General features: G+C 36.9%; 2 protein-coding genes across 2 annotated transcripts in view; one reads left to right on the forward strand and one right to left on the reverse strand.

Moving 5' to 3' along the window:
• The window catches only part of LOC140138612 (gamma-aminobutyric acid type B receptor subunit 2-like), a 47,667-nt gene extending 40,304 nt beyond the window's left edge, over positions 1–7,363 (reverse strand). Inside the window, exons 1-2 of the mRNA XM_072160381.1 lie at positions 7,007–7,363; positions 2,312–2,449 (exon numbers count right to left, since the gene is read on the reverse strand). Of these exons, the coding sequence (XP_072016482.1) occupies positions 2,312–2,449; positions 7,007–7,363 (495 nt within the window). The remainder of the gene's footprint in view (positions 1–2,311; positions 2,450–7,006) is intronic.
• A 3,458-nt stretch (positions 7,364–10,821) lies between these two features.
• LOC140138628 (monocarboxylate transporter 12-like) lies at positions 10,822–14,633 on the forward strand. The gene is made up of 2 exons (XM_072160382.1): positions 10,822–11,029; positions 13,813–14,633. Exons 1-2 carry the CDS (start codon positions 10,822–10,824, stop codon positions 14,631–14,633), a joined length of 1,029 nt encoding a protein of 342 aa, XP_072016483.1.
• The last annotated feature ends 913 nt before the right edge of the window (positions 14,634–15,546 follow it).

Raw genomic sequence — 15,546 nt, forward strand, 5'->3', positions numbered from 1 at the left:
CAGCAAGGACGTCGATTCGGATGGCAAAAACTCGGATGGCAAGGACTCGACTACACTCTTAGAAAAAGGTGTTCCTCCTGGCTGTCCTGTATGTGGAACCCTCAAGGAGAAATGGATACTTGAAAATTTAAAGAGCCCCAAAATGGTTCTTTCTGCCCTTTCCATAACTTTTTTCGGTTCTTTGTAAAACCATTATAAGGTTCCACATACAGGATAGCTCAAGAACCATTTTAGCTTCTACTTAGAACCGCTTTTTGTAAGAGTGTAGAACAATGTAAAACAAACAAACACGAACGCGAGCGCTACCTCCTCTACTAGGTTTGATGACGTCCTTACACCCTTATCATGCATTTATAGTTCGGGTCCATGGTTTTGTTCTCGCTAAACATAAAATGAGCTCAAAGGATGCACTCTGATCCAAAATGACCTCATCTCCTATTGCATAGTTCAATCAATCCTACTAAACAATTATAGCTCAATATAGTTGACCTCTTGTTGTGAAGTATGAGTTTTTATACCCATCGCACTCAAAGGTCGTTCATTGAATATTGGGTTAAAGAACTGTGTCCTGCCAGATGAGGTTAGTGGTCCTACGATTAGTCTAAGCAGTTTGGTAGTTATAAACGTTTTAGTGAAACGGATGGATACGGGTAGGGTGGTATGCCAAGACATTAATTAAACAGTTGCTAATTGGACTAATAAACACAACCAAAGGAGAAAGTCTCCACTACTTTGAAGGGTAATAACTTTGAGCACAATTAACATAAAGTACTTTGCGCCAGTTTGATACTACACTGGTGTTAAAACTAAATATTAATCGAGAAATTTACGGTTTCATGGAATTGGATGGAAATGTTTTATTATTCTTTTATCAAGTTGAATTTGCTAGCGTTTCTCGTTTAGTATTGATGAATATTGGAACATAGTGTAAAGAAATCATCAAATACACCCGGTGATTCATTATTATATTATATAATATACTGTGCTTGTACATAAATACCACCAGTTCAAGCTTGTAGGTATCGGCAAGAGTTAAAATATTATATTTGGTAAATAAAGGAGTAGTATGGCTTCTATAATGACTATTGACTATTGTTCTCATAGCCCATTTCTGTAATTTCACAGTTTAATCTAAGCGTTTTACATGTATTCCCCAAATCAGTATTCCACAATGCAAATAAAAAGGTTAAACAAGAGTACAATATAATATAGAGAATACAGGATACAGTCAGGTACATTGAATTTGAGCTTGTTCATAACTCCAATATTACGTGAGATGGTTTTTGTTATACAGTTTATATGGTATTTCCACGTCAAACATCCATCAATAACACCTAGGAATTTTCTATTATTAACCCGTTTCAGAAGTGGAACGGGTTCAAAATGTTCAATTTGTATTGAGCGTTATGCATGATTGATCCCCCATTGACGCGTATTACAGAGTAAATGAAATGTGGAAGCTGCAACTTCAAATCGCACCATTATACACCATTCAATCATTAATTTTACATAAGAGTTTGGTATCATACCACAGAGCTAACAATATTCCCCACACAACGTCATCATCCCTATATCTTCGTGTCAAATATTGTCGTGATAGTAGGGTGAATCCACTAGTTCTCCAATAGCTGCGCATAACGATTTTGTTCGAGATAGGCCGAGCGGATTAGGCTAAGCACATCACCTGAACGATGAGATACCACAGCGTTTCCATTCATTAGCTGAAATGACACATTTTTACGATCTGCGCATGCTCATTACCCTCTTTGACGTTGCCAACACAAGAAAATTCGATTTGTTGTCAGTTTTTTGTTTTCATTACACTCACTGGAAGTTCAATCCACTAAGATACGGTTATCATATTCTTTTAACACATATATTTAACTGCAATTACAACATGACCAATCGCTCACCGAGCGCGGAGTACAAGTATAAGCTTATATTGTAATAGGAGCTACTCTCAGTAGCTCCTATGGCTGTACAAAATAATATTTACCTGGCGCGGACGATGTGGCCCACTTGTTTATATTAATATTATTGCTTCAGGTTAATTGTGCTCAAAGTTATGGACCCTCAAAATAGTGGGATTCTCTTTTTGGGATGTGTTTATTATAGTGTTTCATTAAGAACAATCAAAAGATCCAGTTTCGTTAAAGGAATACTCTGTCAATCACAACATTATGCCTGATATGTTAGAAAAATATCATCAAGCACGAATCACGTGGTTTTATATAAAAGAAGTAAAAGAAACTAGTTACGTTTATATGACGTCCCCGGGATGACGTCATCGCTCTTTTGGTTTGCTTCTTACCATATTCAGATTCCAGTGGTACGAAGGGCCGGCAATAGCTTGTGATGCCGTTGAGCAACCATCTCCAATTAGAATAAGCTTCTGGGGCTCATGGAATAACTGATCAAAAAATACACGTGTTCCTGTGGCAGCTGTACACTGTTGAATTATAGAAGAAGAAAAAGTAGTAGTGGTGTGAATATCCTGTGTTTCATACACTATTAGGCAAAATAAACTGATATATAGCTCATATATAATATATTACTAGAATCGCAGCTACCGGTAATTTCCCAATAAAATACGGTAAATAAACAGTAAACTATGGAAAAATATTAGTAAACGTGTGTACTATACAAGTAAATCGTTTTTACGGTATCATATCGGTCATCGGAGTCCCAGTTGCTCTTTGTCGTACTCTACACCCAAAGTTAGGGCTAGGGTTAGGATTAGGATTACTGTTGTACTACTAGTTTTGGGGTAGACTGTTTTTCTGCAATTACATCAGCATAAGTATACGGTGTTACTATATAAGGCGCTAAAATATGTTTAAAATGCGGTCATCAACATGTTTCAACTAGTTTTCTTCAAGTGCTTCATTCGTTGTCGACGGAAATAATTTACATGCTAAGAAAGATTAGTATTTCAGCTAAATGGTGGTAGGTCAGACTATTTCAATAGGCCTATATTTACTGATTTATGAGCGATCGTCAAAAATCCATAAAATAGGCAGTAGCTCTCAAACAAAGCAATATTTAATTTTTACTGACCGGATGGTAGCCTCAGAAAGGCTTCACACACCATATATTAAAAATTCAAACAATTGGAATAAATGGAACATATGAGGAAATTCCTTTTTCGACGTGGATGTTTTCTAAAATTGGCCAACTTTGAAGCGCGCACTTTTCAAATCACTGTTATGCTTGCATGCACAGTGTGGCAGAATTATTGTACAGCCACATGTAACATCCCTATTTATACTGACTTAAATTGTGTAAAAGTTGTGAGATTTTTCTCAAGCAACCATTTCAATCGGAACAAGCAAACACTTAATCGAAAGAACATAATCAGCAGCAAAATTAATGAATGAAGCAATCAGCGTATTATCACATTATGTTTTAATTGATTGAATCTTAAAATATGATGAAGCAAACTAGCTATGGTATTTACAGTGTCATAGATTTGATTATTTTGATGTTCTGATCCATCTCTAAAATAAAACGAATAAGTTGAAATCGTCGTATCTTATTAACAAAGCAGAGCACACCGACATCGCCTGGCTAATAATTATTTGGTGCAGCAGAGACATTAAAATGAATACACGGGATCGATACACGTGAATTGCTATGCACGATTTTGATATCAGACGAAAATCTTCGGATACTGAGTTAGAAAATGATGAATATCTCCCGTAAATGATTTTTTCTCAAGAAACCAGATGTGGTCTCATACACTTGAAAATACGTGTTGAACAGATATTATAGTCGTTAGCGTGCGCTTTGAAAATTGGCCGTGCGCTTTGAACTCAAAATTTGACCAAAACTCTCAATTTTATATTGCGTTGGTCCTGTAGGCCTATGGACTACAGCGCGCAGCAGGCTATAGCGGCACTCACTCAAGTGGATACAGTATATTAACCATTGACCGCAATGTCGTATACAAGCTTGCTCACACAGCGAGAAATCAATTACCCCGCCTATTGTCATAGCCTTAGTCAGGTCACTTCGCTAATAATATGCATCTCATAAGGTCCGAATAAAATAGCCATGGGTGGCTGTGGATTCAACCTACCATGGCGATTTCTACTATGAAGATATCGGGGCGATGTCACTGTGCAGAGTAAAGCAATAAACACGTTAACATATAGTAATAACATAATAGCAATCGAATTCACCTTTTTTCATTCAATTTTTTTGTGCGTATTTCTCCTGAAAAAGGAGAAATTGTGTGGGTAAAGTTCAGCCTCGTACGTGTTCTTCCCCCGTTTGAAGCGTACGTGTTCTCCCCCGTTTGACTGATGACGTAGGTAAATGAAGCGGACACTTTATCGTGCTCTCATCATACAATCACAATCACTTTGACAAGTTTGACATTAGCAACAATGAGTTGTACTATCACTTACCATAACAATGCTGCATAACAATATGCACGCTTTTGTTCTCTTTCGGGAACAAAGCCCACACAGATCTTTGTTACTATGCGTTTGCTTTGTAATATTTCATCCAACTGAAACTATAGCATTGCAATATACACATGATACAGGGAAATCAGATGCATGAGTTTGTGGACTAACACGGTTTATATACTAGTCTCATATGAAATTCTAAGCTCAAATTATGTATTTCTTTTTTAGGCCTAATATTTCTCATGATATTGATATACATATGAATTGTAATATCACAATTGTCTAATATATAAAAAATTAGCGGCAAAATATATCCATATGTTTAAAAAACATGAAATTTGTAATACTTAATTTGGAATTTTTGCTGTGAACAGCAACAGTATAGGTTCTGTCCATTGCGAGCGTTTATAGTCCCTTTTCTCACAGCGGGCACATCTCATTTCATGACGTCACCGGTTTTCTAGGCCAAATCTGTCTCGTTCGAAGGAACTCACCGCTTAAGTTGGTTTTTGCGGAAAATTAATTTTAAACGTCTTATTTTCTCAAAAATGAGTCATTTTCATTGTCCTCATAATAATTATTAGCTTGCCAATGATATGATGTTGTTTTGGCTATAGACCTGCCCTTTAAGTAAATTACTTACGCAAATTACACAAAACAAAAATACAACAAATAAACACTAACAATGTTTGGTACACTCAAATTAATAATGACAAATATTAGACAATTTGTTGTAAATATGAGCCAAAACGTGCGTTTTTAGGGTGTTTTTTATTTGCTGTGACAATCAACCTACAGACTTTTACAGTGTATAATAATAGGAATATTGGGCGAAGAAAAAAGATATAAAATTGAATATTTATACTTATTGGTATAGATGTTTCCAGTAGCGAGCGCATTGCTTCCTGGCGGCCGAGTTTATTTGCTCGTTGTTTCTTTGTTAAATATTTGTGTTCAAAAATCATTAAAACCAGGTATTCCCAAAAAATCTATTCGCTGTAAAGCCAAAAACCCACTTTGGCTAACTGTTTACCTCCGTAAATCAATTAGAAAGGATTATATCACTCATACATAAATTCTAGACAGTTCATTGGTTGATAGCCATTTATCATTTTTACCATCAGCCTCTCCGTGTAATAGTTTTTACCATCATAGTGCTGCGCCGTAGTGCGCCTGCGTCAAGCCTTGCGCTGACTCTTAGACTCGCCGATTTAGTTATGGGGTGGGCACCAAAATGTTAAGTATGTCACGGCAAAACATGGTGTTATGTTGATGAAAAAATGTATTCCCTATCTTAAATAGTATTTTTGAGCAACAGAATTTATGTATGAGTGATATAAAACAAATATTAACTATCTTAAATTCGTGTAATGATCGAAATATAATCACTCGGTGAAAAATGTATTGTTCCATTCCACCCGCCGTGATTATATTTCGACCATCACACTCATAGACAGTTAATATTTGTATAATATTAAATGTTAAAGAAATAGAAATCCACTGAGCTGGAATATACATGTATATATGTAAAGTACAAGCATAATTATTAGAAATATACGAGTGGATATTCATATGTAGTGGTAGATACAATAAATAAAGAGTTTAACTTCGACACTACTCGTTCCAGGTGAATGAAATATAGTGTATATGGCGTCGAACTCTTTATTCATCTTAGATATAGATTGTCAAAGCCATTATACGAATTCACTCATTTTGTTATTCCTTATCCAAAATGCTGAAATTAGTATAGCCCACCTCAGACACCCCTTGCTTCGCGCAAAGCGCGAAGCGATGGCCACTCCGCGAACATTTCTTAAATTATATTTATTGTTTTCTAAAATTGGGCCCCCTACCTCTGACGGCTTTAGATCCGCCACTGGTTGTGCTACTAACAAAACAAAATTGGCTAATTCCATTTAGGTTAGGTGTAAGTTGGAACATGTGTAAACATACAAATATGTTTTTGAAAAACATTAACCAATTTCATACTATAAGATTGCGTACATTTTCTGTCAAACAATTATTTTGTTTTAAGCGTGCTAAACATTCCTATCTAGGATTCCACGATGATGATATATGTTTGGAAATGAATAAGAATGTATAAACTCTATGGACCAAATTGTAACAGGTGTGCAATTTTCTAATGGACATAATACCACCATTATGCCACCATATATCTGTTTGGATCAGAGGGCTCAGATAAGATTTTCTTGTATCGGGTCATCCTCGGAACTCCTTGAACACGCTTGATTTATATAATTATTTTGTGGTGTCACAAATTCTTATTTTTACCCTTGGTGTCATGCCCTGCGGGGCTCTAATATATTGGAGCTCCGTAAGCTTACAATGAAAGTCAGCGGCCTCAACCCTGCCAGGCTAGCCTAGTGACCTTAACTTAGGGTGCAGTGAGGCTGTAGCCAAGCGGTGTGCCCCATATATATATTTCCCACTTCCATAGTAAATAGTAATACTAACGGAGTTCCATTAAAATGGAATTCCATTAACACTAATTTCATTAAAGCCCCGCAGGGCATGAAATGCAACTTTTTTGAGTGGGTTGTCAAATGTTTCTTCATGTTTCTTCTTCGACTTACCTTTGTGTCATTCCAAACCATTTTGAGATCGTATTCAGGTAAGATGTCTGCTCTGGCATTTATATGATCCAGTGCCATCTCCACTGCTGGGATAATGCCACTAGTAACCCATGCACCACTAAGCGAAAAGAACCCGCCAAGATAAATTGGAATCTTGCCATCACTTGTGATGTTGTCTGCAATTTGTCGATTGATTTCACTGTTTGTCTCTGATACAGCAGTTGTCTCCAATTGAGAGGCATTGAATGATAACGCCTGCGTTGTCACTTGAATACCACCAGGTACATCAGTACCGAATGCAAAGCTGACCGATAAAAAGAGAATACAACCTAACACTAACAGTACTTGAATTTTCATTGTCAATGTTGTTATGTTATACCGGATGTCGACAATAAGAAAATAAAAATGCTATACAAATGTGAAAACAGCTTTATCCTTCAGAATAATTTCTGCTTATCATAGAATCAAAATGTACTGAAGCATTAATTCAAGAACAAATGTGTTTCAAGCGCAGTGAACATCATACTGGCGATGTATACCACTATCTGGGCATTGATCATGCAGAGCCACGCACACAGAGCATCAAGCACAAGCTACCAAACGCCTCCAAATTAATCCAAACTATTTGCAAGTAAATATCCTTGAGAGCGCACTTAGCTCATTCGCATGCATAGCAAAAAACAGCGACCCGAGAATCATCTTTCGGTTTAAGTGTAGTTTCAGTTTATTTCATCAATTTAATTACAAGTATTACAAAACTATAATATAATACAAAAATAGTGAGGAACGTGTAAAAATATGACAAAAGTATAATTTATGTGCTATCTACTCCTGACATCACAGTATTTTTTTTCTTTTGTTGACATAATTTATGTGCTATCTACTGCTGATAGCACAGTATGTTTTCCATTGTTGACCTAATGTATGTTCTATATATTGCTGTCATCACAGTATTTTTCATCACAAAACTTTTCAGTCAACTGAGAGAAATCTCTCAGTCAACGTGCAATTCAATGTTCCTTCTCAATGTTTTTTCTCAAAATATGACCATGGCTTTTAAAATGCCCTCTTTTAGACCATATTTTATCTTTTTAGAGCAATTGTTTTGGGGCGGGCCCCTGTTAACTTTTTATGCAATATTGTTTCTAAATAAAAATATTTTTGATGTTTTACTTTATAAGCTGTAAATATATTTTGTTGTATTGTGCTGTTGTTTAATATACCTGCGGATGTTTGATCCTGTTTGTGTACTTTTTAACCCTCCTGTCTTGCCTTAACTGTGTTCCTTTTCAATATAATCTGTTTTTATGTGTATTATGAATAAAATGGAAATGATGAAACTAACGCTATCTACTGCTGATAGTATAGTATGTTTTCTATTGTTGACATAATTTATGTGCTATATACTGCTGATAACGCAGTATGTTTCCTATTTTAACATAATTTATGCGCTATCTACTGCTGATAGCGAATTATCCTATTTTTGACATAATATATGCGCTATCTACTGCTGATGTCACAATGTGTTTTCTATTGTTTCCATAATTCACATGCTATCTACTGCATAGCACAGTATGTTTTCTATTGTTGACATAATTTATGCCGCTAGCACAGTATGTTTTCTATTGTTGATATAATTTATGTGATATCTACTGCTGATAGCACGGTATGTTTTCTATTGTTGACATAATGTATGTGCTTTCTACTTCTGATAGCACAGTATGTTTTCTATTATTGACAAAATATATGTGCTCTCTACTGATGATAGCACAATATGTTTTCTATTGTTGACATAATTTATGTGCTATCTACTGCTGATAACACAATGTTTTCTATTGTTGACATAATTTATGTGATATCTACTACTGATAGCACGGTATGTTTTCTACTGTTGACATAATTTCTGTGCTTTCTACTACTGATAGCACAGTATGTTTTCTATTATTGACAAAATATATGTGCTCTCTACTGATGATAGCACAATATGTTGTCTATTGTTGACATAATTTATGTGCTATCTACTACTGATAGAACAGTATGTTTTTATTGTTGACTAATCATCTGGACTCAGGTTTTTGTGAGGCTACGGCATTGCACCTTATCATAGGTGCATCTTAAGGCGGCAATTGGTCATCGACCTGTGAGAAGATGGTGTTGCCAGTGGTCGTAGGATTTTGACTTCTTATGAATCTTCTTCTTGTGTATAGGTGAAACCAAACAGACAAACGCATGTACCAGCACAGACAAATACGTTTACACCTGAGAATCACCACAACCAGTACTATACTAGCAGTCAAGGAAGCGATCTATGTAAAGAAAGAACAACCTTCACTAGACAGGTGAAGCGGTCTACGCCATAAAATACTAAGGGCCTGCAATTAGCTACAATTCTGTAATTAAAAACATTCGTAAGACACTTGTTTCAAAAGCAACGACCACTGACAACACCATCTTGTCAAGGGACGACCAATTGTCGCCAGATCAACAGCGGACCTGAAGGTGCAGCTACACTGCAAGAAATATTTTTCTCAACACTGAGTAAAAAGGTCACAGCTCAACAGTTAAGTAAATAATTACTCAACATTGAGCTCATATATAGGTCACAACTCAACAAATGAGTAAAAAATTACTCAGAGTTGTGACCTTTTCACTCAGTGTTGAGTAAAATATTTTTTGCAGTGTATGTTTTCTATTGTTTGACATAATTTATGTGCTAATAATGAGCTATGTAATAATAAACGTGATAATAATAATTTTAAAAATCCGAATACTCATGTTAGACAATCATTGGGAAAAGGAGGCCAATACAGCCCGGATAACCGTCCCTTGATCAAGCCAGCCAGTGTATGCCACCCCGTTGGTAAAAAAGATCAACTTAGCAGGAACAAAATGTTAAAAATGTAGGCCTACCCAAGATGGTCCAAATTAGAAAGAAATAATTAACAAAGGGACCGCTTTTTCATGTTGTACAAAATATATTTTTAGGGCTTAGGCCTAAATCTTAAGTGAAATATAAGTCGTAAGTCATAAGCAGGAAATGGTAGGTCGTGAAGAATATTGGTTAAACTTTATGACATTTATTGAAAAGGTTCCCATTTGCAAATCCGCACTCGCAACAAAACAAAGTCCTGGCTAGCTAACGTGGGCCGTCCTTTGACCTTTCAGCGCATCACATAAACGTCACTAATATAATTTGATCAAAGTTCACAGATAATGATAGTCACGGAGACTGCAAATTTTGATTCATAGTGCAGTGGTGGTGTATGGTAGTTATTTCATGATGCTAACCGGTTCTTCCGTTCCTGGATATTTAGCAATTCTAGAAACATGTAGCTTCAACGGCGTGTATCAGACCTACGATGTTTTGCATTTCTTTTCGGAATGTCCTTTTATAAATAACATAAACAATCTAATCTGGCTGTTCGGATCTTCATGTCATTTTCAGAGTTAATCAGAATAACCGCCATACAACAAGTATACAATGATCTAAACGACCGCAGCCAGATTAACAATGGAATCTAGAACAGGTCATAGGCTAACCACCACATAGATACCGGCTACAGTCGACAGTTGCGTATATCATGCTGAGTGTTTAAAACATGTAACTAAACATATCGGTATCAGTACCTCAATCAGTATCCAAGATCTAAACCATCGCAGCCAGATTAACCATGGAATCAAATAGACGCCATAACCATCACATGGATTCCGGCTACAGTTGGGTTGTCGTGCTGAGTGTGTAAAACATGTAACTAAACATAGTAACAGTACCTCAATTAGTATCCAAGCTCTAAACCATCGCAGCCAGGTTAACCATGGAATCAAATAGACGCCATAGCCACCACATGGATTCCGGCTACAGTTGGGTTATCCTGTTGTGTGTGTTTGTTGTGACGTTTTTTCATCTTGGCATTGTGAAAGTCTTTGGTGTGTTTGTACCTGAGTTAGTGGAACAATTAGAATTTGATATGTGGACGGTCGGTATAAGCTGCAGCATCGGAATTAGCTTGAATGCGCTCTTAGGTAAGCGTACTTAATAGCGATCATCGTATATGCCATTTTTCTGAATTATTGAGTATTTGCTGAGATTTAGAGCGTGGGAGATGAGATGAGAGGAGAGGAGAGGAGAGGAGAGGAGAGGAGATGAGATGAGATGAGATGAGAGGAGAGGAGAGGAGAGGAGAGGAGAGGAGAGGAGAGGAGAGGAGGTATCTAATTCTGGAGTTCATTTGGCCTTGGCTATGACATTGATTAGTAAGTATTGATTATCGGAATAAAACATTTGTCATGCTTGCTGTGTCATTAGCTGTTAATAATAGTAAAGTTTTCAGACTTTTGACAGTTGCCATTGTCAAAATGATGACAATTTTCTTTGTGTCAAAAAATATGGCATTTGAAATTCCGAAATTTGGACGATGGAATCTGTTCAATAAAATCGGCAGTTTGACAATGATTTTGGAAATTTGACAGACCACATCGAGGGATGAGTGCAAGAAGGCGGTATCTGCCCTATACACATTTGATAGTTTATACATTCTGTACATTCTACTGACACCTGGAAGCTATTCATGGTTGATTGATGGTATGTAAAACCGAGTCATTTTAAAGAAAAGTTGAACAATGATGACGCTATTCATATGAAAAGGTTGACTACAAAAACGAATCTCTTATAAATGCATCAACGCACAGTTTCCATCTCGATATATCCGAGTACACAAACATTTCCAGCACAGCGAGAATGAGTGAGTCTAGTCTCCACGCAGTCTGTGTTATACTACACGGTTGAGTGCATAACATTTTAAGAGCTGTATGAGATCTAGTGGAAAATAGACATCTGAAGTTGGTTTTTGCCAAAACCTCAAGTGTTCCCTTCATCCAATCAGAATTTATTTTATATGAACGAAAGCTAACACTTCCCCCTAAAAACACTCCTTGTCATTTAATAGTCAACAGATGATGCAATTCAATTTTATAGCAACGCGAATGTGACAAATCTGTTGAAAATGACCTATTCAAGCAGACTTTTTGACCAAAATGTAGGTTTTAAAAGTCAAAACCTCAAGTGTTCCTTACAATATTTTTCAAATTTTATGTCATTAAATGAAAGAGCTAGAGCACGCTTATATTATCCATACTATAACGTCATTAGATGAGCAATGGCCAATTCTCTTTAAATTGCAAATCTTGTGCAAAAGTTACTGATTTCGCCTGTTTTGTCATACGGTTATAAATTCAATGAACTATGACTTTGCTAAAGAGCGCTTACAAATTGATATTAGCTAAAATCTTGTTTGCATCTTTACAAGGGGTACATTTCATAAAAAAGACTCGCAAATGTAAGTGTAAGGAATAACTCATATTATTGGTCAATATGAATTTAAAATATATGTTAATAGGGCCCTAAATTTGCAACAAATGTACAGTTTACAGAATAAAAAAACCACCAAAAACTGAAAAAGATGAATAATTTGATAAAGAAACCAAAATCCTTGTTAGAAATAGCCAAAACTAAACACGTTCCGGTTTTCGACGCAAGGCCTTGATTGGGATGCCTCCACCATAGGGTGATTTAATTTCGGAAACGTATTATAATAGTTGAATGACATACTGTATGTGGCAAACAAACAACCTCACATGACCTTTGACCTCCGTATGTCACCTTGGATACTACCAACACTTGACGGTACCCATAATGCAGCTACCAGCAAAGTTTGATATAAAATTGGATCGATTGAGCCCGTATTCATTCATTGGTCGAGCTATGAGTTTTACCAATATTTTAAAACGCATAGCGCGACCAATAAATATTGGGTGTAAAGCATCCAATTTTATCATTATTATGTTTTGTGGTCCAATATTTTCACACACTTTGCATTTGGATTCATCAAAACATAATAATGATTGTATTAGGATCTAATCTGTTAATATGAGACCAAATTTTAACCAAAAGTCTAAAATAATGATATTTTTACAAGCTGACCTCAATGATCTTTGACCTCTCTATATGATCTTTGACCTCACTATATGACCTTGGACACCACTAATAGCTAGTGAGGGTTCCCATAGTGCAGCTATGACTCAAGTTTGGTTGCATTAGGATTTAAACTGTTCATATATGACCTATTTGTGACCAAAATCTTAATTAATTGTATTTTACAAGTTGACCTCAAATGACCATTGACCTCAGTATATGCCCTTGAACACCACCAATAGATGTGGGTTGCAATAGTGCAACTATGACCCAAGTTTAGTTGCAATAAATAATAAACTATTAGTTTGAATTGTTCATATGAGACCAAATTTGTGAATTTACAAGTTTATCTAAACTGACCTATGACCTCAGTATATGACCTTGAACACCATCAATCGATGAGTGTTTCCATAGTGCAGCTATGACCCAAGATGGTTGCATTAGGATTTAAACTGTTCATATGAGACCAAATTCACAAGTTGACCTCAAATGACCTCAGTATATGACTTTGAACCCCACATACAAAAAAGTAGCCAGAGTTTCTGACCATGACCCACCTATCCTGAATATGTAAAGTCAATCCGCCCATTCATGCCTGAGATACAGCATCCTAACGAAAGCACGGAAAGACGAAAGCACGGACGTTGCAAAAACGGTATGCCTCGCGGTGGAGACATAAAAATATATGTGTATATTAGTGTGATAGCTGTTGGTATTGTCCGGGTCTAGAATTTGAACATTATATAATGTTTTGTTAGAACAAATAATAAATGATATCATCAAACTACCAATTCTGGTACTATCTAACCCCTCGATGTATTCTTGTTTCCTGTAGGTCTAGGAGCAGGACTACCTCTTGTAGCTAAAGTGGTTGCCTTAAAGGACTACTTCTACACCAAATTCAGCCTAGCAAATGGTATCGCATTTACAGGAGGAGCGCTAGGATTTGCAATATTTGCTCCTTTAATGGAACATTTTATTGACGAGTATGGATGGAGAGAAGCTGTGCTTATTTACGCTGCTATGAACCTAAATGTTTGTGTTGCAGGGATATTAATGAAACAACCTGCTAAACATTTGCCAGAAACTTCAAAATCACTACCAAAACCATCACCTAAAATGTGCACAAATGTGTCAAATGATGTATTACCTTCGTCAAAGAATTTGCAGCCTTTGTCAAAATCTTCACACACGTTGTCAAATACATCACAACCATTGACAAGTGCTTCTGAACCATTGTCAACTGTTGGACAGCCTTTGTCAAAGGAATCACACGAACATACTAAACAAAGGTCAGAAAGAACCTGTTGGGATAGATTTCTTGACTACTTCGGTTTCTCAGTGCTGGCACACTACCCCGTGTTAACTATATACTTTATCGCAATGTCATTACATGAGTTTGTTACTAGTGGATGGGTAGTGTTCTTAGTGCCATATTCAGTATCTTTAGGGTTTCATACTCACGCTGCATCGTTTCTAACAACACTGGGAGGACTTGGCGCCTTATTTGGAAGACTGGTAGTTGGATCATTTGTAGATGGTGGTCTCATCTCTGGTCGCATGATGTTTTGCGTTTTAGCAAGTTGTGGAGCAATTATTATGTTCGTTTACCCATTCACTTCCATTTACTGGATTTTAAGTGTGGTATCATTTTGACCGGATTCTTTCTAGCGTCAACAACGCCAATATTTGTGGTAATGTTGAAAGACGTCTTGCAGGAGGATTCTAGTGGATTTGCAGGAGCTGTGGGTCTGCACTACATGGCTAGAGGGTTTGGGACGTTACTTGGAGGAGCTATTACAGGTCAGCTGTTAACCCCATGAGAACTACCTGCCGATTGGTCAAAATGAATATTGTGTCCAACTTTGAATAAATTAATGAGGGTATTAGGGCTAATAAGATCATCTGCAAATGCAAGTTTGACCATACATAGTTTAAAGCCCAGTCATAATTCAGAAATGCTGTTAGATGACCAGTAGTGTCCAGGGGGTTAACAGAATGATGAGAAGAGTGACTAATTGGGTGAGTGACAGGGTGAGTGAACAGGCCACGGTGCATGACGAGGTTGAGTAAGGGGTGGGTGGGCAAGTGAACAAGCCAATCTGGTGCATGAAGAATTTGAGTGAGTGAGTGAGTGAGTCGCTGAGTGAGTGATTGAGAGACCATCAGGCAGGGAGCAAGATCAGCAGATTACATTATTAAGGAGGATAATCAGTATAGGCCTATCCCTGGATCTTGGGCCCTGCTACCACGCCCATCTGTCCCTGTATTAGATCCGGCCCTGCTGCCACCTCCCCAACCACAATCCTGACCCTAATCGCTTAATCCTAACCATATCCCTTTCGCTAACCCCAATTCTAATCTCTTGGGGTGGCAGTGATATTCTGATAATTAACACAAGACTAAAATTCTACAACAGAAATGTTTATTTCCATTATTCGTTCCCCTTACAGGTTTGTTGTATGATGCAGGTGGTTTCCATTTATCCTTCATAATCCTGGCAATGCTTGAGGCATGTGCAGCAGTGATGTCACAGGTCCAACCATCCTGCCTACCACAGGTACATGGC

Source organism: Amphiura filiformis, chromosome 2, assembly GCF_039555335.1.
Source record: "Amphiura filiformis chromosome 2, Afil_fr2py, whole genome shotgun sequence".
Classification (NCBI taxonomy): Eukaryota; Metazoa; Echinodermata; class Ophiuroidea; order Amphilepidida; family Amphiuridae; genus Amphiura; species Amphiura filiformis.